The 27,526-nt window shown below is 37.6% G+C and overlaps 1 protein-coding gene across 2 annotated transcripts in view; it reads right to left on the minus strand.

Moving 5' to 3' along the window:
* LOC130082283 (phospholipid-transporting ATPase ABCA1) overlaps nt 1-27,242 on the minus strand; it is a 203,137-nt gene extending 175,895 nt beyond the window's left edge. For both annotated transcript variants that reach the window (XM_056247087.1, XM_056247086.1), the window contains exons 1-7: nt 27,121-27,242; nt 10,931-11,024; nt 10,269-10,410; nt 9,661-9,788; nt 7,454-7,581; nt 5,454-5,648; nt 2,667-2,753 (exon numbers count right to left, since the gene is read on the minus strand). In XM_056247087.1, the coding sequence (XP_056103062.1) occupies nt 2,667-2,753; nt 5,454-5,648; nt 7,454-7,581; nt 9,661-9,788; nt 10,269-10,410; nt 10,931-11,024; nt 27,121-27,186 (840 nt within the window). In that variant the 5' untranslated portion in view covers nt 27,187-27,242. The remainder of the gene's footprint in view (nt 1-2,666; nt 2,754-5,453; nt 5,649-7,453; nt 7,582-9,660; nt 9,789-10,268; nt 10,411-10,930; nt 11,025-27,120) is intronic.
* Between the last annotated feature and the right edge of the window lie 284 nt (nt 27,243-27,526).

Raw genomic sequence — 27,526 nt, forward strand, 5'->3', positions numbered from 1 at the left:
CAGGGCACGAAGCTCCCGTTCCACCACATCCCAAAGATGCTCTATTGGGTTGAGATCTGGTGACTGTGGGGGCCATTTTAGTACAGTGAACTCATTGTCATGTTCAAGAAACCAATTTGAAATGATTCGAGCTTTGTGACATGGTGCATTATCCTGCTGGAAGTAGCCATCAGAGGATGGGTACATGGTGGTCATAAAGGGATGGACATGGTCAGAAACAATGCTCAGGTAGGCCGTGCCATTTAAACGATGCCCAATTGGCACTAAGGGGCCTAAAGTGTGCCAAGAAAACATCCCCACACCATTACACCACCACCACCAGCCTGCACAGTGGTAACAAGGCATGATGGATCCATGTTCTCATTCTGTTTATGCCAAATTCTGACTCTACCATCTGAATGTCTCAACAGAAATCGAGACTCATCAGACCAGGCAACATTTTTCCAGTCTTCAACTGTCCAATTTTGGTGAGCTCTTGCAAATTGTAGCCTCTTTTTCCTATTTGTAGTGGAGATGAGTGGTACCCGGTGGGGTCTTCTGCTGTTGTAGCCCATCCGCCTCAAGGTTGTGCGTGTTGTGGCTTCACAAATGCTTTGCTGCATACCTCGGTTGTAACGAGTGGTTATTTCAGTCAAAGTTGCTCTTCTATCAGCTTGAATCAGTCGGCCCATTCTCCTCTGACCTCTAGCATCAACAAGGCATTTTCGCCCACAGGACTGCCGCATACTGGATGTTTTTCCCTTTTCACACCATTCTTTGTAAACCCTAGAAATGGTTGTGCGTGAAAATCCCAGTAACTGAGCAGATTGTGAAATACTCAGACCGGCCCTGTCTGGCACCAACAACCATGCCACGCTCAAAATTGCTTAAATCACCTTTCTTTCCCATTCTGACATTCAGTTTGGAGTTCAGGAGATTGTCTTGACCAGGACCACACCCCTAAATGCATTGAAGCAACTGCCATGGGATTGGTTGATTAGATAATTGCATTAATGATAAATTGAACAGGTGTTCCTAATAATCTTTTAGGTGAGTGTATGCTTATTTATTTCAGGTCTACACCACCCCTTCCAATCCAATTGAAACTTTATTCGCTTCAAGCTCAAGAGGTGTTTAGATGATGTTTTTTTTCAGTCTGATTGAGCCATCAATCCGATAATAAACAGATTATTTGGGTGCATGTAAACGTAGCTAGACGACCCCACGGGCAGATCGCATTTTGTGAGACAGCAGGGTTTAGCTAAACTTGAAATACAGGTCATCTACAGAAACTATCGGACAGCTCTGCGCTTTAAGATTGTAAGTTGCTTCAAATGTTGTAGCAGTCTGTCGCTACATGCGAGTTGTTCTCTTGTAGATGCCAACAGATGAACGAGCTCTTCAGGAAAACTGGAGCGCACACTGGCAATCATCTGAACCCAATGGAGGTTGTGCTATTCCATTAAGTTTTAAACTATTTATGCAAACTTTATTTCTGCATGGAGAAAATAAATGGGATAATTCCATAACCTAAATGTTGTGCTCTATAGCAATGGAAATAACATAAAACATGGTTTATATAAACAGTACCAAAAAAATAAATAAATAATCAAAGAATCCTAAAAAAAAATTTTATCTGTTTCCACAAAAATATGAAATGGCACAATTGTTTTTAAAATTGATAAGAAGAAATGTTTCTTGAGCAGCAAATCAGCATATTAGAATGATTTCTGAAGGATCATGTGACACTGAAGACTGGAGTAATGATGCTGAAAATTCAGCTTTGCATCACAGAAAAATATTCACATAGAAAACACGTATTTTGGATTACAATAATTTGTTTGTAGTTTTTGTATCTAATATATGCAGCCAAGAGATTTAAAAATACTCTGAACTTTTGAAAGGTAGTGTTTTTCAGAAAATCCTCAGGATGTCAAACTACAAGGAGTATATAAGCTGTTTTATTTCTATAAATTATTTATGAGCTTTACAATTTTAGCAAATCCTGTTAGCAAACTTTAGGATGTCTAAATAGGTGTAATTGAGTTATTTGAGCCCGTTCTCATCCTTTGGCATCATATAGGTGACGCCATATGACATTTCGTTGAAATACTACGCACATGGCACCCTTTAGCGTGAATATAACACGCAGAACCCAAGGCGTCATACACGTTACTGGCATCCTTTAGCGTCAATATGAGACGCAGACCCTACCCCAGACCTAAACCTACCCATAACAGTGCGTGTTATATTCACGCTAAAGGGTGCCATGTGCGTAGTATTTCAACGAAATGTCAAATGGCGTCACCTATATGACGCCAAAGGATGAGAATGTGTTGGTTATTTTTTTATTATTTTTTTTTATTAATCAAACAATAAAAGTATTCATTATTCTTAAAATAAATAAATATTCTTATAATAAATACAAAAATACGTATAATAACATTGATAACAGTGGAAATGGAAAGCGATTACAGTATTTACTTATCTTCCAGAGAAGGTTTAGTTGGTGTGAAGATATGTTTGTTTATCAAACATATCTAATAGGTTTTGCAAGACAAAACATGGGATTTGTGCCTCTAATTTGAAACCTCATGGGACACACTATTGTATCCTTTTCCTGGATAACATTTTACATTAGTAAAAGATGGAAAGCATAGTCCATTCATCCAAAACTGAAAACTCACCGCTGTCATTAGTGGAGCGATATTCACGCTGGTTTTTGCCATCAGTACGCCCGTCTCGCGCTGGTTCAGACCCAATGCTAATGGAAGCTGAATCAGAAAAAAAAGAAGAAGAAAAAACTCATTTTAGTATTACTGATTTTTTCTGAGCTTAATTGTGTATTACATGGATTCTGCCTCACAGAGCCAAAGATTAAGACTGTATTACTGAACTGAAGCGAAGTACGGTTCAATCTATAAAGATCATTAGATTTTCAGAGTTTATTGTCAGGCAGTTAAAACAACCTTAATAAACTCCCGTTCACTGGCCTCTTAGCCAGCACTATCTCTGTGTCTATCTCTTTGACCTTCACACATTCAGTAGCGATTACTTTAGAAGGAAAGGGAGGTTCAGAAAGAGGCAAAAGGGAAGGGGGAGAGAGAGAGAGAGAGAGAGAGAGAGAGAGAGAGAGAGAGAGAGAGAGAGAGAGAGAGAGAGAGAGAGAGAGAGAGAGAGAGAGAGAGAGAGAGAGAGAGAGAGAGTGAGAGAGAGAGAGAGAGTGTGTGTGTGTGTGCGTGTGTGTGTGTGTTGAAGTATTTATCTGCGCAGGGGATTACGTGGCAAATGGCTTTTTCTTCATTCAGTCTGGAGAACATTTATGCTCCCAACCTCTCATCCGCAGAACCAAACCCGAAGCCCTTCAGGATGAGAGTGGATGATAAATGTCTTAAATGTGAATATAAGAACAAATGGTTGAACATATATGAAAGGCCAAGGGCAGTAACCTTTCCATATTTTCCTTCATAACTCAAAAACTGCTACATCCATCTGACATATTTTGGTAAACACATAACATGTTTATGTGTCAAACGGAATAGTGTACCACTAAAAATATTTGAGAGATCATAATGTTGAATTTAACAGCCCTGTTATATGTGATAATTATATGAATTTATGATATCCCAAATAAGAGCACACCTCAGTTGCTTTAATACTTTTTTCTTTTTTTTTAGGTGCCATAATGTGTTTAGGCAAAAGTCTAAGTGATATCTACATTATAATTATTTGAAATGGGTTAGAGTTCTCTCTAAAAGCAGATAAGCTAGAGATTCCCCTTTGTTTTCTGGGTTGTCAGTATAATATGATTTGATTATCTCGGTTTTAGATAATAAATTTGTATCAAATCATAAATCCAGAAAAATGTAAACGGACAACACAGAATTTCGGAGAATTTCATATGGCCCTAATAAATAAATAGTTAAAGTTGTATTCATTCAATTTATTAGATGTTGATTTAGATGCTTTTTAATTTAATAAAAGGTAAATCAAGATTATCTCTGTTTTAGATAATAAATTTGTATCAAATCATAAATCCAGAAAAATGTAAACGGACAACACAGAATTTCGGAAAATTTCATATGGCCCTAATAAATAAATAGTTAAAGTTGTATTCATTCAATTTATTAGATGTTGATATAGATGCTTTTTATTTTAATAAAAGGTAAATCAATCATTAAAACGGAATACACAGAATTTGGAGGGAAAAAAAAAATAGAATTTGGGGGAAAAAATTATTTCATAGGGCCCAAAACATTTAATTACTGATATATAAACATCCATATAACAAAACCAATTTACATACTATAATACTTTAGATATTAAGAAAAGAGCTGCCCTGGACATGACCTTGTTTCATTGTTCGACCTAAAGCACATGTTCAAGTGTTTCTACTGTATACTTCTGTAGAAGTAAGTGGCTGCCCTTCATTGAGCTCAGAGAGTATATCGGTCATGTTCACCACATAACACAGTTATTTAACATCCTTCCATGTCTCTGCCAGACCCAAAGACGCCTATTGTGTCCATGCTCTCCTCTCAGTGCCGCATTCCATTTAGTCCCATTTCTAGCTGCAGAGCTTCACTTCTGTTAATAGTTTTATTCTGCAAGAGCTGCTGAGAGCTTTGTGTACTATATGTCCCTCTCTCTCTCTCTCTCTCTAAGATGTGTACAAAGGTTATAAGGAGAGATTTCTGAATTTTCAAAAAACATTCTGCACTGCTGAAAACACAGACACACTCGTGGATGCTGTATAAATGTTTTACTTAAGCTGAATTTAGTGATGCATTAAAAACAAATTATATAATAAACAATTAATCACGTTTAATAATCAACGCTAAACAATAAAAACTTATAAACATTTAAATTACATGTCTGTTTTATATCAACTTATAAATTATATAATTATGTTTATGAAACAATTTGTAGTTGAAACACATAATAGTGACTGTCATAAAAACTTGTTTTATGACAGACTCAAACATATTAAATAACGAAGACAATAGATTTAGTATGTATATAAAATATAATGAATATGTAATAGCAAAATGCTCCTCTAGTTATTTATTTAGCTAAATAACAAGTTTATGAACATTGACTTGCTTTAAGGTAAATGTAACATTACGTGACATTCTTTACAAGCTGTTTTAATGACGTCTTTCCGCGGTTGAAACACGGATTGTTTACAAGAGATGTGATATGGATTTTGGTAAGTTGCACTGTCTTTTTCAACATCTGATGTTTAAAAAGTTTATTTTGTGCTGTAACTTGTAGTAAACAACGTATACAGCGCCTGATCTGTCACTCCACATTAAAGAGCGGCAGCATTTTATTTGTTAATTAACATTTTGCTTCAAGTAAATATATCATGTTATTTTTACTGGAAAATACAATAATACTGATATACATTTTTTTAAATGTAGTCATAAAATGTTTAAAAGTCCCACTCACAGAAATAAAGAAGGTTTACTCACTGCATTTAGAAGTTTCATGTTGTCAACATTCTGCATGAATGCTTGTCTGGCTTGAAGAAGCTGATTGGCTGTCAAGGAGCATGTGATATTCTGAAACTCCGCCTTCTGATTGGATGAATTAAACTCCATGATGCGATTGATTGATTCACTGCAGAGCACAGAGCGCAGATCTCCCTCACCTGAGAGCGCAGGCAACTACACAACAGAGCAGCAAACAGTTAGGATATCAAAACAAAAACTCAGATGAACATCAGAGACACACCTGGATGGTATTCCAGAAAGCAAGATTAATTTATCGTTAACATATACCCTGGCCTGAACTCTCGGCTCATTAACCCAAACTTTGCTTACTCGATTGTATGGTTCTAAAACCGGGGTCTGGAGCAAGTTCGTTCAACCATTCAAGGAGTATATGGAACTCAAGAGTTAAAATTGACCGTGCAAAGACATTCTCAACCGAGCATAGAATCCAGAAGTCACCATGGAAACGGACGCTTTTTTTTACAGTCTATGTCTAAGAAGAAGCTCGCCATAGCTTCGCCATTTTTTCACGTTGTTTCACAAAAATACATTCTATATATATATATATATATATATATATATATATATATATATATATATATATATATATATATATATATATAGTGCAAAATCTGTCACGCCCACTGGAACCTCATCAATAGCATGCGCTGAATAAACTATGGTTATTCAGGTTGTTTTCAGAGTATAAGTTGCTGTTTTGGAACTGAAAGTTGAGGTTATCTGCTTACCCTGAATAAACGTCCCAAAACCTACTTTCTAGAATACCGCCTGGCATCATCTTTGAGTTTATATAACATTTTGAAAGATCAATAAAGGCAACATTTTTGTCAAGAAGTGCCATTTTTTAATTTTCTTAGTTACTGAGCCGTTTTGTCCTCACAAATGAATATATTTCTCAATTGAAACCTGATGATCCATGTTATCTCAGATCAGGGATTGCAAACCTCAAAGGGGGTTCATGAATTGATGAAAAGCTACTAATTAATCAAATGTAAAGTTAAAATAAAATAAAATGTTACTGCACAATTAATCGAAATAAAAGTGAAATCGCGATATAGCTTAATGCCATATGGGGAAAAAAAGAAGCAATTGCAACTTCTTATCTCACAATTCTATGGAGCCCCTAAAGGGACCTTTGCAAAAATAAAAAATATACAGACTTTCACGTGCTCACGAGAAACTTTCGCGTGCGCACAAGAAACTCACGTGCGCACGTGAAAGTCTTTATATTTTTATATTTTTTATTTTTTTATAGGTCCCTTTAGAATTGCTCCGTACAATTCTGACTTTTTTTTTTTTTACAATTGCGAGATATAAACTTTTGCAATTACCTTTTTTTATTTTTTATTCTGTGGCAGAAACAAGCACTTATTTAATTAAATCGCTTATTCAATTAAAAATGCGAGCATCATTAATTAAATAAACGATTTAATGAAATGAGTATGTCTACGTTTTCAGCACTTTTATCAGTATTATGTCAAAATAAAAGCTTGAGGATTTGAATGTTTGAAAGTGAAAAATTTAAGACTAATATAATATTAGTATTGTAACTTACAGTGTGAAATAAATCATATGTTTTAGGCCTTTAATTATCAATGATTCTTTTGTCATTTTACATGACAATTGTAATTTACAACATCAATATTTTTATTTCTTCATTTTTATAATATGAGTTAAAACATTGTCCTCTAAATATTTCTGTGCCTATTAAGTTTTGCTTTCGAAGTTCAAATGACACGTGTTTGACATTTTACTGCCATGTGAATCTAGCTTGAACAACAAGCTTTATTGCTGAGGTAAAACACAGGGCTTTGGTGATGTGATTGAGTTCCTGTAGAAGCGTCTGGACTCTCGGCTGATTTTTCATTAAGGGATATTGGATCTCCTCCAGTCTGCACTAAAATATACAGCGTCTCTTTATCTTTCTGGCTCTCCATCTGTCTTTGTAGATGACGTACCTGGCCGAGCCGAACTTTCACCCTCATCAGGCTCGTGGCTGTTGTGCTTGGCACAGAAAGGCTGTTCGTCAGATATTCTGAAAACGTCTCGTTGGTTCTCAGCAAATTGCGAAGCGGAATGGACTGACCTAACAGAGAAATTGAACAGGGAATATTAACACATTGCTCTTAGTGTAGCTTACATAGGTTCAGACAGAAATTTTTTCAAATCTTATATATTTTTTGTAGTCTAAACAGCAAAAATAAATAAATAAGAAAAGTATTAATTTCTTTTCACATTTATCTTAGAAAATGTAACATGTTTTCAAGTGGAGGTCGAGGTGTATTGCGGTGGGCGGCTATGCAAGCGCTTTGGGTAAATTGAGGCCGTGATTGAAGGAGAGGATGTGGCTTATTAAACCCGTGTTAGCCCGTTAAAGACTCATTTAGCTATAAGGCAACACGCTGTTTTGTCATCATGCAACTGCAAATTCCTCCCACAAGCTCGCACAAAGACCATGAAAGCCAATTAGGCATATGAAAGCTTGTGTGTTTAGACATCAAGGGTGGATGGAGGTCTGACTGCGCCCTAGAGAGAGCTGTTGTAATTCTCATGAATGGGCGGCTGTGTTGGGAACGTGAAAAAAACAAGAAACCTGACCCGGCTAATATGTATAGAGCCGTGCTAATTAGTGGCCCAGCGCTCGACGAGTATCAGACAGCAGCGCTGATTACAGAGGGCACGTCATTACACTCTGCATCTTATCTGCGTCTTTGTTGTCATCTCTACAATCCTCTTCAACACCAATCAGGTAGGTCGCAGACAGACCGGCTTACGCACAAACACATGTGCGCGGATAAGCTCTGTTCGAGAGAGATTGGAGTCGTCACCTCGCACCTTAATCATCTCCGGCTGCCATGGCGTCACCCTGCGCTCCCATTGGCCGCTTTATTCCACGCTCGCTATGATTGGCCGCTTCTATCGGCGAGTCTCTGGCAGCGTTGTGAGTTAATTACTCTCTCTTAGATCTGCTGATGAATTTAATCTTGTATAATAGAAGTTCATGGCCCCAGAATGCAAATAGGCCTGCAGCGGTGACCACGTCCTGACAACACGGCCTATTTGCAAATGAGCTCCCTCAGAAATCTGAATATCATTAGACTAAACGGTATGAACAAACAACAGCACAGCGGCAAGATATACGACCTGCACCTACCAACCAACAACTGCAGCTGTAAATTGCACAGTGCCGTTGTAGTCAATTCAAGTGCGCGTCCATTCTAGATGTGCATGTCATTGTGTAAGAACAGCAAGGGCAATAGTAGTTATAGTATATATTTTAATGCCATTGCATCTGAGGATATCTTCATGCCAAGCGAGTAAAAAAAAAAAAAAAAAAAAAAACGATTTGCATAACAACAATAATAAAAACCAAACAAAAATAAAAATACAGCAGTTAAGATCATACAATATGTTTTAAATTGACATATTATACAAACTCCAAAGCTTTTTCTGGTAAAATATTACTTAACAAGTCCTTAAGTGAGCTTACTACATAAAAATGTTGTCTACTTGCATTAAAAGTCTAATTTTATTAAAAATAAACTAAAATAGACTATGTTGCCTGGAGGCAACACCGTACCATAGAGGGTTAATGGCATATTTGAACCAGAAATGCACAAATTTTGCACTCTAAACTCAAGTCAACAACTGATTCATTTGCCTCTATTTTTACCTCTATTTGAAAGATGATAATGGTAATGATGATCTAATAATGATGCTCAAAAGCCCACGTTTGATTACTCACAATGCATGAGTGTCATACTGTGGAAATGCAATGCTGCCAATTATTTCACGTTTATGAGATTGGTGGAAAAAAAACACACAGCTGAACTGGGATGCGTGAAGTGTTCATAACAGCAGTTCTACCTAGACAAAACTGTCAATCGATTTAAGATGATCTTGTAAAAAAAAAAATTGCCAGCAGGCAAATCAATGGAAGCTTGTTTATGCCATAGAATAAAACATTTTAAGATAATTGTGACTTTTTATCTCACAATTGAGTTTACATCAAAAAGTCTGAATTGCGAGATATGAACTCACAATTGCGTGCTATAAAGTCAGAATTGCAAGATATAAACTTGCAATTGCGAGAAATAAAGTAATAATTGTGAGATAAAAAGTTAAAAATAATACCACCTTTAGAAAAGGAAACATAGACATTTACCTCCAGCTGGGTTGGCATTCTGCAGGACGGACACCCATTGGCCGATATCATCAGATATCAGTTGAACGTTGCCGAAGAGGGCGGGATCTGCCAGGAGCGACTGAACTTCAATCAAAACCTTTGTTACTCTAAATAAAAGTAAGAAAGAAGCATAAGATACAAACAGAGCCAAACAAAGTTGTGTGTGTGTGTATACACACAACATTTATTTATATATATATATATATATATATATATATATAATATATATATATGCTTGAATAAATGAAGACAATGAAATTTAATACTATTTAATAAAATTAAAAGCAATTTAAAGAATCTAAAATTATGGTAACACTTGTTAACATTAGTTAATGCATTAACTTACATAAAGCTTATCTAATATATTAACTATGTATTTAACTAATGATAACAAATAAAACCTTATTGTAAAGTGTTTTCCAATATTATTATGCTTTAAAATTATTATTTAAAATTTAACTATTATTATGCTTCCTATAAGTTGGGTCTGCATTCATTTGGGGATTCATTGTGTAAATATATCCATGTTAAGTAAACAGAGCACGCTGCATTTGCATGAATAATCATTTTGTTGATCTGACACTCACGTGGAGTCGTTGAAGTTGTTCACCTGTCCGGGTGCTTCACCAGGTGTGGGATAACTGACACACGGGTTCTGTATGTTACACAACATGCCCTGTAGCCATGGCAACACACCTGCTGATGGGAGGGGCTTATTGGGGTAGTGGCCTGAGAAGAAGAAATTATTCACAATTCAATTAGCGTTTTCAGCTTTATGCATCCGACTTGGTCAAATACAATAGATTTATTTTTTTGATTTTCACTCAATAACTTATTTAGCTCTAATGTAACAAAATTAAAAGAAAATAATGTGGATTAGGTCTTTAACGGATCAAATTATTTCAACATTCCTGTGCTGCCATGATCGCTGTTCTTCAATTTTTTTTTTTTTTTTTACAAACTACAGCTGTCAATTTAACCTATTAATTTAGAAGGATGATAATGTCCCTAGCCATTCACACTGCACATTCAGTATGCAGTAAATGAGCATATCACGTAGTTCATTCAATTATCAAATGCAAACGTATTATGATTAATACCAATTTGCTTTCAACGTGATTCTCAGTAACTCCCAGACATAAATACATTTATTTTATTAGTACATTTAGAACATGTTTGGCGTAAAAAACATGCGCATACTGTTTGAGAGTGAGGATTCTGGGAATAACTGAAGTTGAGCAATACTTACACTGGCTTTTATAAACAGGCTGATTGGTGGATCTGACCGACACAAGAATGAAGAACAGAAACAGAGGCCAAATCAGCTCCACCACCAACCGCACCTGAGCATCAGAGAGAGAGAGAGAGAGAGAGAGAGAGAGAGAGAGAGAGAGAGAGAGAGAGAGAGAGAGAGAGACTCTTCACAACATTGATCTCAATAGCAACACAATTCATCTCACATCGTCTGCCCTCCATTAGCTTCAGCTCGCTTGCCCTGAGTAGAGGTTGTGCTTTTATGCATCTTTGGTTCTGTTATTGCACCTCTAAAACATCAACAATATGAGTCTCCTCAAAAGCCCTTAAAAGTTTCTGACAACCTCTCGAACAAACCCTATGATTGTTAGCCAGAGGAGAACTGGCCCCTGACTAGCCTGGGTTCTCCCAAGGTTTTTTTCTCCATCCAATCTGATGGAGTTTTGGTTCCTTGCCACTGTCGCCTTGCTTTTGGCTTGCTTAGTTGGGGATATTTAATATTCAACAATATTATTGAACTGTGTTGTACTACTTTCATGTTATCACTGTGAAGCTGCTTTGATGCAATCTGTATTGTGAAAAGCGCTATATAAATAAATGTGACTTGACTTGACTTGACTGTGAGATCTCCAAAGGTCCACCAAACTGTCTTATGTATAACTTTCTCAATATGAAAAGCTAACTATGGAATAAAAAGATTTTTAAAAAAATGTCTATCTATTTGATTTGATCTGTTGTATTTGTGCTATTGCTTGCAGTTTGATTATTTGTTTTTATTTTCATTAGACAGTAAAGTCCTTTTGTTTCCTGAACATAGCACATACCGAACCGTATCAAAACCGTGACCCTAAAATCAAACTGCACCATGAGTCATTTGAACTGTTACACCCCTAAACCTTGCTGTGTTTACACTTGTCATTACCATGAGATCAACGTGATCTAACCAAGCCGATCAGATCATTGGTCTTTACACCTGTCAACAACAAGTGGCTTCTGAATCTGATTAACTTATTGGATCTGTTTCCCACGTAATATTTAAAATAATTCTGTAATGGAAAAATGCTGTTGCAAAGTCGACCTGAAATGGCACGGTTTCTTTTAAAAAGTGTTTCCAGACGCTAAGCTACACATTTCAAACCTCGCAAAATGAGGTGGAAGATGTTGCAAATAATAGCCTACATTGCATTGTAAGAGAAATATAGGCCCAAATCATTGGTAGATGGGATGTGATAATTGTGAATTCTTCACAGACAATGATTGGCTGAGCAACTTTTGGGTGCAAAAGCAAACTTACTGCATTCTGCTCTTCCTGCTCTTGATTGTCACACAAAAAAATACAGCTACGTGACCGTCTGGTGTGAGGTTTTGTGTGACGTTGACCTGTGACTGCACATACAGTACGATGACTAGATTGTCTTTACATTGCACTTTTTGAATGCTTTATTTAATGACATAAATCACACAAGTTAATACAAATTAACAACAACAACAGTAACAGTAAATTGTCAGTAAATTAATAAATAATAATACAAATAAAAAATACACATAAAAAAGATCACTATATTACACTGAGATCTGTTCATAATGCGTCCTCGAGTACCGCAGTACCAGCCAGGACACACAAGTCATAACATTGCGATCACAAACACACTTGTTTTTTTAGTGTGTATGTGGACAACCTCCGGATACAGGTCGCATGTTAACGGCAGGTGTAAAACGAGCCCTATGACCCACACAATCTGAGATTCAGCTCACAGCATCCAACAACCATTACATTTATGTGATGGTGGTTTTAGTAGTTATATATACACACTGAACAAAATTATAAACGCAACACTTTTGTTTTTGCCCCCATTTTTCATGAGCTGAACTCAAAGATCTAAGACTTTCTATGTACAAAAAGGCCTATTTCTGTCAAATATTGTTCACAAATCTGTCTAAAGCCCTATTCGCACGGCATAAGTATTACCTGGTGACCTCTAGTCATTTGTAATAATTGCGGAGGTTGTCTGTGATCTTAATCCCGTGCGAATCGACCATGTCTGTAATTTGTAAAGTAAAAATTCCCCCGCAAATGACCTACCATATTTCGCCGAACACCGAGGTCCTGTGATAATATTAGTCCCGTGCGAATCAGCATCTCTGATTTGGCGGGGTCGTTTATAATTTTTTCAAGGTTTTTGTTCCCTGTGCGCTTTTTTATCCATCTTTCACGAAGAATAGAGGCTGCGTTCGAGTGTTTTGATAGTATTTTGGGTGCTGGGTCATATCGCTATACACCATACAGCTATACAATTTGCAGAAAGAGAAAGCTGAAAACCATCAGAAGAGCAAAAACAAAAAGAATGATTAGATGGAGATGAATGACATGTATAGCAGCATACGGTAAGGACAATTCTTCTGTTGATATATCATACAGCTAGACATATAATAACGACAAGACATTTCCAAGCAATAGCCTAATGACATCATATCCGGGAGATAAGTCAGTATATTCGAGTAAAATCACAGGCTTCGCTTATCCCGTGCGAATGCGCCACCCGAAATTCAGATGTGGGTGGGTAATTTCAAATTCACACGAGGTCCCCAGATAATACTAATCCCGTGCGATAGGGGCTTAAATCTGTGTTAGTGAGCACTTCTCCTTTGCCGAGATAATCCATTCACCTCACAGGTGTGGCATCGAAAACCAGTCAGTATCTGGTGTGACCAACATTTGCCTCACGCAGTACAACACATCTCCTTCGCATAGAGTTGATCAGGTTGTTGATTGTGGCCTGTGGAATGTTGGTCCACTCCTCTTCAATGGCTGTGGGAAGTTGCTGGATATTGGCAGGACCTGGAACATGCTGTCATATACGCCGATCCAGAGAATCCCAAACATGCTTAATGGGTGACATGTCCGGTGAGTATGCTGGCCATGCAAAAACTGGGATGTTTTCAGCTTCCAGGAATTGTGTACAGATCCTTGCAACATGAGGTGATGGTCGTGGATGAATGGCACAACAATGGGCCTCAGGATCTCATCACGGTATCTCTGTGCATTCAAAATGGCATCAATAAAATACACCTATCCTCGTTGTCCATAACATACGCCTGTCCATACCATAACCCCACCGCCACCATGGGCCACTTGATCCACAACGTTGACATCAGCAGACCGCTCACCCACACAACGCCATACACGCTGTCTGCCATCTGCCCTGTACAGTGAAAACCGGGATTCATCTGTGAAGAGAACACCTCTCCAAAGTGCAGACAGTTTGTGCAGAAATTCTTTGGTTATGCAAACCGATTGTTGCAGCAGCTGTCCGGTCTCAGATGATCTTGGAGGTGAAGATGCTGGATGTGGAGGTCCTGGGCTACACGTGGTCGGCGGTTGTGAGGCCGGTTGGATGTACAGCCAAATTCTCTGAAACGCCTTTGGAGATGGCTTATGGTTGAGAAATGAACATTCAATTCACGGGCAACAGTTCTGGTGGACATTCCTGCAGTCAGCATGAATGAATGTGTTTGGGATGCCAGGTCCTACCAATATCCAGCAACTTCGCACAGCCATTGAAGAGGAGTGGACCAACATTCCACAGGCCATAATCAACAACCTTTTCAATACAGTAAAACTGCACAATTTAGAGTGACCTTTTATTGTGGCCAGCCTAAGGCACACCTGTGCAATAATCATGATGTCTAATCAGCATCTTGATATGCCACACCTGTGAGGTGGATGGATTATCTCGGCAAAGGAGAAGTGCTCCCTAACACAGATTTGAGACAGATTTGTGAACAATATTTGAGAGAAATATGCCTTTTGTGTACATAGAAAAAGTCTTAGATCTTTGAGTTCAGCTCATGAAAAATGGGGGCAAAAACAAAAGTGTTGCGTTTATAATTTTGTTCAGTGTATATGTATATCCCTCTATGGTACGGTGTTGCCTCCAGGCTATTTTAGTTAATTTAGAATAAAATGAGACACCCATTTATTGGTCAAACATATCTCAGGAAAGAACTCAAATACTAATCAATGAAAGTGGTCACATGACCCACAGGGGTCCATTTTGTAGGCTTGTTCGACTTGAACCGGCGCTGCACAGACCGATTGGTGACATCAAAATACCACGAGAGTGATTAGAGAGCAGACGGCTCCGTATGCTTTTCAATCGCTCTCGCGGTACTTTGATGTCATAAACCGATCGGTCTGTGCAGCGCCGGTTCAAGTCGAACAAGCCTTGTGTCAGCACATGTGCACAGGTCACATGGCTCCATATTTTCCCCAGTGAAAAGGGGAATTTTGCACTAATTTGCATCCAGTTAATCACCCACAAAAATAAAAGTTACCTTCACCGGTAAGAAAATAAGTAGTTTCAAGAACTTTACATTATATATCATCAAATGTTTTAGAGGAAATAAAAAAAAAACAACTGTGTGTTGCCTTAAGGCAACATTGTACCACATTGGAATCGCATAAGGCCATACCAGGCATACTAGGTTGGAATACAAATGTATTATATTTGTAAGGAAAAGAGTTGGAATTATCTAAATATATTTGTATTTTTGCATGATTTTGTAATGCACTTATAAGAATAGTTATGCACATACTATATCTGCTTATGATCTGCACATTTTCTATAGCACATAAAAAAGGTATAAAACACAACTGCCAGTTGATGAGGGTAAGGATGAGGTGTCATGTGATGAGGAAGATGAGGTCATAGTGACATAGTGAGGGTGAAAGCGAAGATGGAGATGAGGATGAAGATGGATATGTTAACTTGATATTGTTACGAAGCGTGGAAGCAAAGGCTGAAGTCGGGTCTAAATGCAGCAGTAGACTTTAATTATATTCAGAACAGACAAGATACTCGTGGTACGCACATTAAAACATACATTCAATAACTCACCATGAACAAAAGAGAAGACAGGATATAAATACCCAGAGGGGATCAGGGAACAAGACACAGCTGGGGCAAATCAGAACAACGAGCGGGACCATACAACCTAACAAGACAACACACCTGAAACAAGGGACCTAATAATGACATGACTAGGATAACAGACTACAATTAACAAGGCACAAACTGAATAAAAGACCAAAGACAGAGAAACCACAAACCAGAAACATGACAAAATGAATAACACCGTAACAGATATGATAACTTGATGATATGATGGTTTGGTAATACTTGTGTTCCACTATGGTACAATGTTGCCTGAGAGCAACAGCTGGATATCAAATGTTACTTTGTATTAATATGAAATTTGCAGTACATTAAAAACTGGACAAATGTGTTTGTTCAAGTGTCTGGTGTTTGAGTGTATATATATATATATTAGTGCTGGGCAAGTTAACGCGTTATTATCGCGTTAACGCATTTATTAATTAATGCCGACAATTTTTTTGTCGCGCGTTAACGCAGTTTTTTTTTTATTATTATTTTGAAAGTCCGTTGCTCACTGGCTCTGAATACAAATAGGCCTACAGTCAAACCATGATCACAGGAGGGGTGGGATGTTGGTCAGCCAGCAAATAACCCACCCAAACAAGCAGTGGAGAGGCTTTGGCAGGTTCTCTCAGGTGAACAGAAAGGGAGACAGCGCTCCGCGAGTGAATGACAGGCGCTCTATGGATAGTAACCATGGCCACGGCTTTTGTGCGCTACGCAGCTGTAGCCTTTTTAACTTAAATTAAAATTATACATAACTTTACCTGATAGGCCTGCGTTTAGTTTAGCGGGGATGCTCTGCCATGTGAATTCCCTCCTGTTGATGTCCTGATAACTATTTAGATTCTGGAAACTCACAAACAGCGAGCCGAGGATCAGTCTCTCTTCCAATGATTTGTGCTGCGCGTCGTGTACAAAAAGTTAGACAATTCAACTTCGGCAACGCGCGGGCGCGTGCGTGAGGCGAGCATGACCGCAATAGTTTCACAGGAACGCAACCGCTTGTCGCTGCACCTGTGCTCGACCACTTCACCTCACTCTAGGCTGATTTATACTTCTGCGTCGGACCTACACCGGAGCCTCTCTACGCTATAGACTACGCGTTGGTTTTCATTTATATATCTGCGTCGTTGTCCGCGTTGACGCGCAATTACACATGCAGAGGGAGAGTGTGAAACCCGGGGAGCGGTTCTAGCAATCACAGCGCTTGCGGTACGCGTAGAATTGACGTTACATTTTTGGAGAGATGCACGTCAGGGTACGCGCGCTACACAGCTACGGCGTGAGTTCGACGCAGAAGTATAAATTGGGCTTTACCTCTGTTTAATGTAATCTTACGTGGGAAACCATGGCATGCCATGACCAAACCTAAGCTGCTATCAGAGAAGTAACGTTGGTCGACTTATATCTGTAGTGATCATGACCCTTTGACTACATAGACTGTTTCTGCTGCTCCCTGATACAAGATACCTGTTCAGAAAAAAAAGAAAAAAGAAAACTGGACTCGTTTTAACTAGCTAGATAAAAGGTAATGCCCTGGCAGTGGCAAATAGCTTTGTTTAAATATTTGATTTGATTACGTTAATGTTTAAGTTGAGATTTACAAGAAATATTTTATTGCTACAGTGTAAAGGGAATACTGCTGGTATAAAGCACCTTATTTGTTTAAAGTTTTTGCAAACCACATGTTATTGCACTTTTGTAGCAGTACATTTAAATCAAAAGTGCGCAATACACTACTTTAGAATTCATTATTCAATTTTACGCGTAACAATGCGATTAATCGCGATTAATCGCAAGAAAATCATGCGATTAATCGCGATTAAATTTTTTAATCGTTGCCCAGCACTAATATATATATATATATATATATATATATATATATACACTCAAAAGTAGTCTACAAACACAGTGCTGATTTGGGGAGAAAGAATTCTAACTGTGTTTCAAAGCAGCCTCTTTTAATTTCCAAATGCTAAAACAGTGCAGCTGCATGTGTGTGAGAGTCTGTTGTGTAAGGACTTTGCAGAGTTCTGAATAGGAAAGTGTGTTCTGTGACTGTCTGCTACATTATTTATACTGTAGAAGTCTGCAGGCGGAATGAGAAAGAATACTAGATCACATCAGATAGGCTAGTGTGTGTCCGTGTGTATTGGTTCAAGAAAGAGAATTACAAATAAAGGCTCAAACTCTCTCTCTGTGTGTGTGTGTGTGTGTGTGTGTGTGTGTGTGTGTGTGTGTGTGTGTGTGTGTGTGTGCGTGCGTACGTGTGTTTTATAGTAGGCTAATTTACTTCAAAGTAAAAAAAAAATACCCTTGAGAATTCTGAAAAATTTAGGAAACTGGTCTGGGCTGCATTTCCATAAAACATTGTAAGCGTAAGTTGATCGTACAGACCATTGGTGGCAATTGTTATACGATCAACTTTGGCTTACAATGCTTTTGGGGAACGCAGCCCAGGAACTTTTATTCCGATGAATGGTAAAGTCACAGGTTGCGCACTGCAAATGCAGCATATGTGAAAGCACATGAGCGCGTGCTTCTCCTGCAACGCATATGGCCTACTGCAACACGCACCGCAGTAGTAGCTAGGGTTGCCAACTTTCTGAAATGGAAATAAGGAACGGGGTGGGGGTTATAACATATTATAATGCAACTTATTAGGCCTATATATTTATAGAATAGCAAAGTAGGCTTAATCAATATACAAGACTTACACACAGATATATAAAGGCTATCATGATCATTTTGCCAAAAATGAACCATGTATTTGTTTAGATTATAATACGTTTTATTTTTAACTTAACAAATACAACATATAGCATTCGAAACTCATCGGCTTAGACTGCATTTGAAGAAAAATAAACACAACAGTTTTCTGTAGCCTTGTGCGAACTTATTCAATAGAATTAGACTTCTAGAATGTTCTTTCCGGTGCAAAAATTACAAAAAAATTTTATTTTTTATTTTTTCTTATCATAGCCTACAAATGTCTTCGGAAACACATTTTACTCGATTTACTGAAGCCTGTAAAACGCATTTGCAGCTGCACAGCTAGCACATTGAGCGTCTGGCTCGCTCAGGCTGCGCTGCGGCAACTGCACATCCAATGGCGCGGGCGCCTCTCAAGGTGGCGCCAAGTCCCCGAATTTGCCATTATAGCAGCAGGTCTTCGTTCATTCATCATAGTCTGTCTGACATACATATTAGAAGCTATGCGTCTGTCATGGATTTGCACTGAATTGATTCTCAAAAATACGGAACAAAGTGTGTTCCGTATCAGTTCAATACGGAACAAGTCTTTTATGTGTCAAATACGGAACGATTCCGTATTATACGGAACGGTTGGCAACCCTAGTAGTAGCCTATGTGTGAACCTGGCGAGACGCTAATGCAAGCATACAACAGTTTAATAGGCTATATGAGAAGTTAATATTGAGTAACCTACATATTGGCAGTTGTTTTGTCTGATTTTGTCTGCTACTCTAACGCAAATAGTCTAGCCATTGCAACACAGATCAGCATATTCTGTTTTCTGAATTAATCAGGTGAATAATGCTGGGCACAGGCGTAATTTCCTATGGAGACAGGGGGAACATGTCGTGCCCAATTTTTCAAAATCCTGTGTGTTCAGAGTGCAATTGGAGTGTACAGAAGTTTGTCATAGCACTCACACGTGTGTGCACAAATACACTGTACATACAGTGTGTATGCACATTGAACTGAACTGAATCAACACTGAACTGAGGCCCCGTCCACACTACTGCGTTTTCGTTTAAAAACGGAGACCTTTTGCTACGTTTGCACCTCCCGTCCACACTAAAACGGCAAAAACGGAGACCCAAAACGGAGAAGTTTAGAAACGCTGCCGATCCGTTTTTCGTTTTTCGAGGACTTTAGAAACGATGACGTAGTAGAGGCTCACGCTCGGCTCTATGATTGGGTGTCATGGCGTATATCTTTGCTATCTTTGCTGTTAGGTAAATTCTGCATTTTACAACGCTATAACTGCCTACATGCGCCGGAGTCAAGCTATGATTCGAGCGATCTGTGACAATTCCCGTGTGCAGTGGTGGCGTTGACCGTACATGGAGCGTCGGTTTGGGGTTAACCCAGAGCATCCTAATTTTTTCAATGAAGTTGTGTTTACACCGGCACGCGCATGCCCAGTGTTGGCGGATGGTCACGTGATCCGCGTTTTCAGTCGTTTTAATGTGGACGGAGATCAATTCTAATACGCATCTAAAACGCCGGTGTGGACGGAGATCGTATTCATTTTAATTCTCCGTTTCTAAACTAAAACGCAGTAGTGTGGATGGGGCTTGACTTGAGCTGAATGACACTATTGGCTTGTTAGAGCTGCTTTACAACAGAATTTGAAATTGTTTATATTGAAACAATCTGTATTGTAAGTACTGTTACTGTACGTGCTTCAGAAATAGAGGTGACTTGACTATTCATATTCAGTATATATTTACAAAATAAACAAAAAATGCAAGGGTCAAAAATGTATTTGTTTCTCAAAACATTGAGTTTTGATTTCCAAGTAAACTATTTATGTGTTTTCACTCATGATCGTTGGGTGGTTATTGGGAAATGATTGTGGTATTTAAATGGGAGTGTTTTCTAAATTAAACACAAGAGCTGTTAGTTTTGAATGCTGTGTCTAATGTAGAGAACTGTGTTTAGCATTTTGCAAAAAGTTTGTTTTACAAATCCAAAGTACAACTTGTAGTGTAAGCATTTAAAAAAAAAACCTGTAATGTGAGTTTGAAAGTTTGAATGGAGTCTGCAAATGAAGTGGTTCGAATTACTTACTGTAAGTAAATGATGTTTAATATTTAGGGGGTTGGATCCAACTCAAACCAGACTGTCTGAGGAATAACAATACAGTGCTGTATTGAAATTGACTGGTTTACAAACTCTGTGTCAATCAATTTGGCCAAATAAATAGAATCAGTTAAAAAGAAATCACTGTGTGAATCACTGAATCACAATCCAGTGCAGGGGTTGGTTGTGTGTGCAGTTACAGTATTTTCACATCCTTCTCTAAGAGGAAATAAATATATAATCCTTTCACATTTTTCCCACCCTCCTCTTTTGTCCTAGGTCTTAGGGGCAAAAATAGAGGAGAGAAATACAAAGATGGATAGAGAGATACTCCTCCACTTTATCTGAAATATGGCCACTCAATTACTGTCTGCTGGAGGATTTACCTCAGTTATCAAAGGGAAAATCCAGCTGAAGATGACAAGCTCTCCCTCTCTGGTAAAATGACCTGCTCATGACTCATGACTCAGCGTATACTGTAAGGGCTTAGGGATTCTATTAAACCCTCTTGTGTTCAAGATCCCACTTGATTGCCCCTTTTTCACCATCAAGATGCCAGTTTTGGTGGCTTTCTGTGCATTTTTGGGGGGGGAATTAGCTCCACACTGACCCATTTTTTCTATAATGATCTAAACTGCCAATTGTGAGATAAAAAGTCAGAATTGTGAGATAAAAAGTCACAAATACCTTTTAAAATGTTTTATTCTGTGGCAGAAATAAGGTTATAACACACAATGCAATGCGTTATTCAAAATATGGGTAAAACATCTGTGAAAAATCTATTTTTTTTCAGTGAAATGTACTATATTTTAGTTCGACAATGTTTTTTATTTAATATTTTGTAATATGGATTTTATGGTACAAAATTATATTTATGGAATAGTTATTACCTGTGAATCCCTATTTGAGCACCTGAAAATGACATTTCCAACTTAAACCGTCATAAATCTTGAATGCTTTGAAGCAAAGACTTAAGTTTGGAAACTAACTTCCCATTTTTGACTGTGAACACAGTACAAGTGTTTTTTTCAGGACCATTTAATAATGTCCGAATCATGTCCATGATTTTGTGAAAATGTAAAATTTTTCAGTTAAAAATGACCGAACAGCAACAGAGGGTTAAAAATAGTTTCTAAAGAAAATATTAAAATATTATTTGTTGTTTTGAAAATACTGTATTTTATCACAAAGGATATAATTTCAATGCTGTTTTTTTTATTGTCTGTAAAATAGTAAACTAAGAGATTAGATCTCTCACATATTTAAGCAATGCATCCCGTTGATAATGATTTTCAAGCAAGTAACAAGAGAATGAATGAATCACCAGTTGGCTCCCCAAATGATGTATTCATGTATTAAAATTTGCATACCTTTTATTGTAGGTTTAATGCATTTTTATGGCAATTATGTTGCATTTAGTTTGGATTTATATTACAATATTGGAGAGCGATATCACAGCTCTGATTAAAGTGCTCTCTACCGCTGAACTGACTTCATGTGCTCGGAAATGCAAATTCTGAACATTTATTTTCCATCAAGACTTTGATGTTGGGAAGTTTGGCTCAGGATCAGATGAAGTCTGAAGTTACTGTACGCAGCGATTTGCACTGTCTGCCAGTCAACTGTGTGAGTCAACTTGAACGAGACCCAGAAACAGAGTTTGGCAACATGACAAGATTCTCAACTAAATAATCTGTAAGATCTCTGTTTTTGCCAGAAACTGCACAATGGAAGACTGTTTGAACAAAATGTGTTCACTGCTGTAAACAGTAGCACAACACAGACATACAGATGTAATCTCTGTTCCTAAACTGAGTGAACTGCACTGCTGTCTACTATACAGTTGCCTAAAGCAGCATCTGATTTGAAAGGTTCTACATCGGCAGCGGCTCTTTAAATGACAGCTTTGTTTTTGACACTGAAAATCTGACGTGTGTATTGAGGTTGCAAAAAGTGGTGATTTACTTTCTTTAAAAGTGAGCAGTGCAACAACAAAGCTATTGAGCATGAACAAGAAGTCTCACTGCATTTATTTGATCAAAAATAGAGTAAAATAATTATATTGTGTTTATATTATCACAATATATTTATGTGTTAATATTATTACAATTCAAAATATGAATTGTTTTCTATGTGAATATATTGTAAAATGTAATTTATTTCTGTGATGCAAAGCTGAATTTTCAGCATCATTACTTCAATTTTCAAAAACAAAATGTATCCTGACTGACCCTCCAAATTTTTTTTGGTACGCGTGTTTTTTTGTTTTATTATTACATTTCAAATAAATTTATTACAACCCCTTTGACAGATTCAGTAAGTCGTTCCATGAAGTATTCATCAGATTAATTCAAACTGGTAGTTAAGTCTATTTGAATGATTCATTAAAAGCACCAGTCATTTGTTTGCATATGTGTTGGAGTATGTTTGCATGCAGCCCACAACTGAACAGAAAGACTTGATTGAATAGCTATCCGATTATGAAAAGGCTAAATGTCAATGCCATCCAAGACACAATGAAAATGTAATCAAAGCAGCTGCACTTACAGGGTTATTTACATACAAACTGTGTCTGTGCTTCTTAGAAAATTCATCTGTTATGTTTCATGCAATCATTTATATTAGTTCGTTTAATGGCATGAGGGTGAAAAATTAATGAACGCATTTTCAGTTTTGAGTGAACTATCCAGATTTACATGGCTATTGTCTCTGTTTTCCTCTTCACCTGCAGTCATCAGGCTCCATTAGTTTGAACATGTCTCATTAGAAACGCATTAGACAGGTGAGCATAATGACAGGTGAAGAGTTAATGACACGGGTCTGGGGAATTGGTTAAAGGGATAGTTGCCCCAAAAATGAAAATGATGTCATCATTTACTATTAGGGGTGTGAAGAGATTAAAATATGAAGAGATTTCTCGTCGAGGTGAAACACGGTCTTGTGATATTGCCATGATGGAGTGTGAGGGTGAAGCTAGGATAGAATATGCCACCGCTACGTTTAAATTACACCTCCACTGCCATTTTGCTTTTAGTAGAAATAAAAAACATTTAATTCAGTTGGATAACAGTCACTTCAATTTCATCGAGGTCATCCAACACAAGCTGCAGTCAGAGGTAGTGAAGAAGGAATCAGAGTTCGCTGATCAAGTGACGAGATGACTGACAAGACCATGGCAGATGATTCTTTGCACAACAGAGCCTAAGCGTCGGACAAATGTCTTATCTAGAATGCGTGCTCAGCACCGCCTCTCCCTATTCACAGATTCCGCGCGATCGTGAAAGTAAAACGCGATTTCAATACCATTTTGAAAGCGGCTCCCTGGTGCATTCGAATATCTCCCAAATTGAAATCTATCTTAGGCTGGGCTGTGTAGTTGTAACCATAGCTCTTTCTACTGGATATGATAATTCAAAAAGTAGATGATTAGTTAAAACATTTCAAATGCACCTGCAGACTATTTTTCTAGTCATGTATTTCGTCATTGAGGATTTCTTAAGAATACTGTGTAAAAATCTTGTCTCGTCTCATTCTCGTGAACTCAGTCTCGTGTCTCTTCTCGTCTTGTGAGCTAACTGTCTCTTCACACCCCATTTCCTTTAGAAGTCAATTGGGGCCAGAAACTGTTTGGTTACCAACATTCATCAAAGTATCTTCTTTTGTGTTCAACAGAAGAAAGAAACTCATGCAGATTTAGAACAACTTGAGGGTGAGTAATTGATGACAGATTTTTCTTATTTCTCGGTGAACTATGCCTGTAAGCTCACTAGTTTACATGCTAAACTTAATAAGACATAAACCTCAGTGATCTCTTTTATCTAACTCGTTCATATTTCTGCTTTTTCGACACATTAATTGCTTTGTTTTCGACAGGCTGCTCTTTGATGCACATAGATGTCTCTCTATATGTCTGTCTCTCTCTTGTAATTGCAGATCATCAGAGAGACCATTAGAGCAGCACAAGTGCTCCAACGGAGGCCGTTTTCAAATCAAGTCTCCGCCCACCCGGAGCAGCTCACTGAGCGCCGGCTCTTGACATGAGTGAGGCCACTTAAGTAACCAACGTTCTGTACAGAGTCAGTCAGTCTAAGTATACTCTGCTCAGAAATCAGCGATTCCAATCACATGCTCTCTCAAAATGGCCAATCCAGTGATGCACACTCTCCCAATGTCTGTCCTATATATACCATATTTCAAAGACAACAGAAGTATTGGCAGATAAGGACTTAAGTGTGTCAAGAAACAGTCATAAGAGTGTACTCTCTTTAAAGGATTAGTTCACTTCAGAATGAAAATGTTCTGATAATTTACTCACCCACCACGTCATCCAAGATGTTCATGTCTCTCTTTCTTCAGTCGAAAAGAAATTAAGGTTTTTGAGGAAAACATTCCAGTATTTGTCTCCATATAGTGGACTTCAATGGGGAACAACATTTTCAATGCAGCTTCAAAGGGCTGATCCCAGCCGAGGAATAAGAGTCTTATCTAGCGAAACGATCGTTTATTTTCTAAAAAAAAACCCAAAAAAACATTTATATACTTTTTAACCACAAATGCTCGTATTGCACTAGCTGTGATGTGTCACACATTGCGTAAACATGTTGAAAGGTCACGCGTGACATAGGTGGAAGTACCGACCTAGTGTTAGCGAACGTGCAAAGACTAAGTCAAATGCCACTTACAAAAAATAATAAATAAAAGGTAAAACAACGATATCGGACGATTTTGAAGTTGAAGGAGAAAATGAGATGGAGTTTTTCACCCTACCCTACATTTTTGAACCGGAACACGCGTGACCTTTCAAAGTGATTACGAAATGTGAAAAGAGCGAGTGCAAGACAAGCATTTGTGGTTAAAAAGTATATAAGTGTTTATATCTCACAATTCTGACGTTATAACACGCAATTGGGAGTTTATATCTCAAAATTCAGACTTTATAACACCCAATTGTGAGTTTGTATCTCGCAATTATAACTTTATCTGACGAGTATCCACAGATTTTAATTTCTGATCGATCATGTAATTGTAACATTATTTTGTGCATTATATGCTATGCTTGACCATCGCTATCTAATAAATAACTTCACTATACACCACTAGTTTTACGCTGCCCACCCCAGGCATGTTCATTGCTGGCATTATCATAGCAGATGAATTAAACACACACGATAATCATCAGTGTGTGGTCTCACTCTCTCTCGTCTTGTGAGTTTCCTGTCTTTGAGGAAGTGACATTCCTCATCAATCATTTTCTCCAGAGGAGCTCTGAGATGTGACAGGTGATGAATAATCTCCAGAGGAGCTCTGATATGTTCCAGGTGATGAATAATCCCAAGCGTGTGTCTAGCAGCCGTTGTGAAGGTGAGACTGTTTTTCACTCTCTAAAGACCAATGAAATCTGCTCGTTCTTACGCACACCTGTTCCAGGTCAGGAAGAGCCCCCTCTTTCTCCAAAAACAACAGATCACACTGTTTATTTGGGTGTTTCTTTAATGGGGACTTTTATGTCCCTTGGCTTGATTGAACAGATTTCAACTTTTTTTTTTTTTTTTTATCTGGCTTTTTTTGTTGTTGTTGTTGCTGTCGTTGTCATATGAAGGTCACATTAAAACTGCGTTGGAAACTTTTTACCATGCCTTCATCATTTTATTTTGGTTACTTTTCAAATAGCCTACCTTTTAGATATGTATTCGTTTAACCCTTGTCCCACACCCTTTCAATCTTAGGGAAATTCATTATAAAAATATTAATTACTTTTTTAAAACTGTGATAATTAAAAAAAGCAATATAAACATAACCCATTTCAAGAGTTATTTTCTAAAAAGTGTTTGAATTATACCAAAGCTTCGGAGGGGCCCAAAATTTGGAAGAAAGTATGTAAAAATATATATTTATTTTATTGTTTTTACTGGGAAACCATGCCATTAGACTGAATTTACATTTAAATTGAATTTAATTTAAGTGTATCTGTATTATATTACATAATAATAAAATCAGCAAATGAAAGTTAATATAAATATGTATATGTGTATATACAGTGCTTAGCATAAGTGAACACACCCATGCTAAAGTTGACTAAAAAGAGGAATACAAAATCATCTTTTGGAAATTGATCATAATGCCTTAATTAAAAAAATGAGGGACGATAGGCCTACATTAATCATTCACAAAGAAAATTGGTGTCCTTAAAGGTTGGATTTTTTTTTTAATTAAGGCATTAAGATCAATTTCCAAAAGATGATTTTGTATTCCTCTTTTTAGTCAACTTTAGCATGGGTGTGTTTACTTATGCTAAGCACTGTATGTATATATGACTGATATTAATGCATAGAAAAGCAAATGTCATAATGGCCGTTGTGTCCAAACCGGTTTCATGCGGCTGTGCTCCCAAAATATAGTGTTTATGCGTGTGTACCTTCTGTCTTCTCCGTAGAGTAAAGTTCTTCCACAGTAACAATCTGAGTTGTGTCAGGAGACTCATTATCAGAAGTTGACACGTTGCTATGGGAATATGAACTCCGTTACCCCTCTGTTACCCCTGTGGAGAGGGAAAAAAGGAAATTTATTATCGACAGACAGTTAATTAACTAAACCACAAAACAAATCTTGGTCTTTGATGTATATAAACTACAGTTCCTGCACAGGAGCCAATACTAGTATTGCAACATGATTTTTTTTTTGTACCGGAAGTGAAACTGTATCAGCTCCAGGTCCAATCTTATTTTATCTTGTCAAGACAAATAATGTCTAACAACCACCAACAGCCATCCTGATGGGGAAACCATAATCACATCATGCAGTTTGAGTGGGTATGTGATCAA

Source organism: Rhinichthys klamathensis, unplaced genomic scaffold (assembly GCF_029890125.1).
Source record: "Rhinichthys klamathensis goyatoka isolate OS25496 unplaced genomic scaffold, OSU_Roscu_1.1 h1tg000042l_1, whole genome shotgun sequence".
NCBI lineage: Eukaryota > Metazoa > Chordata > Actinopteri > Cypriniformes > Leuciscidae > Rhinichthys > Rhinichthys klamathensis.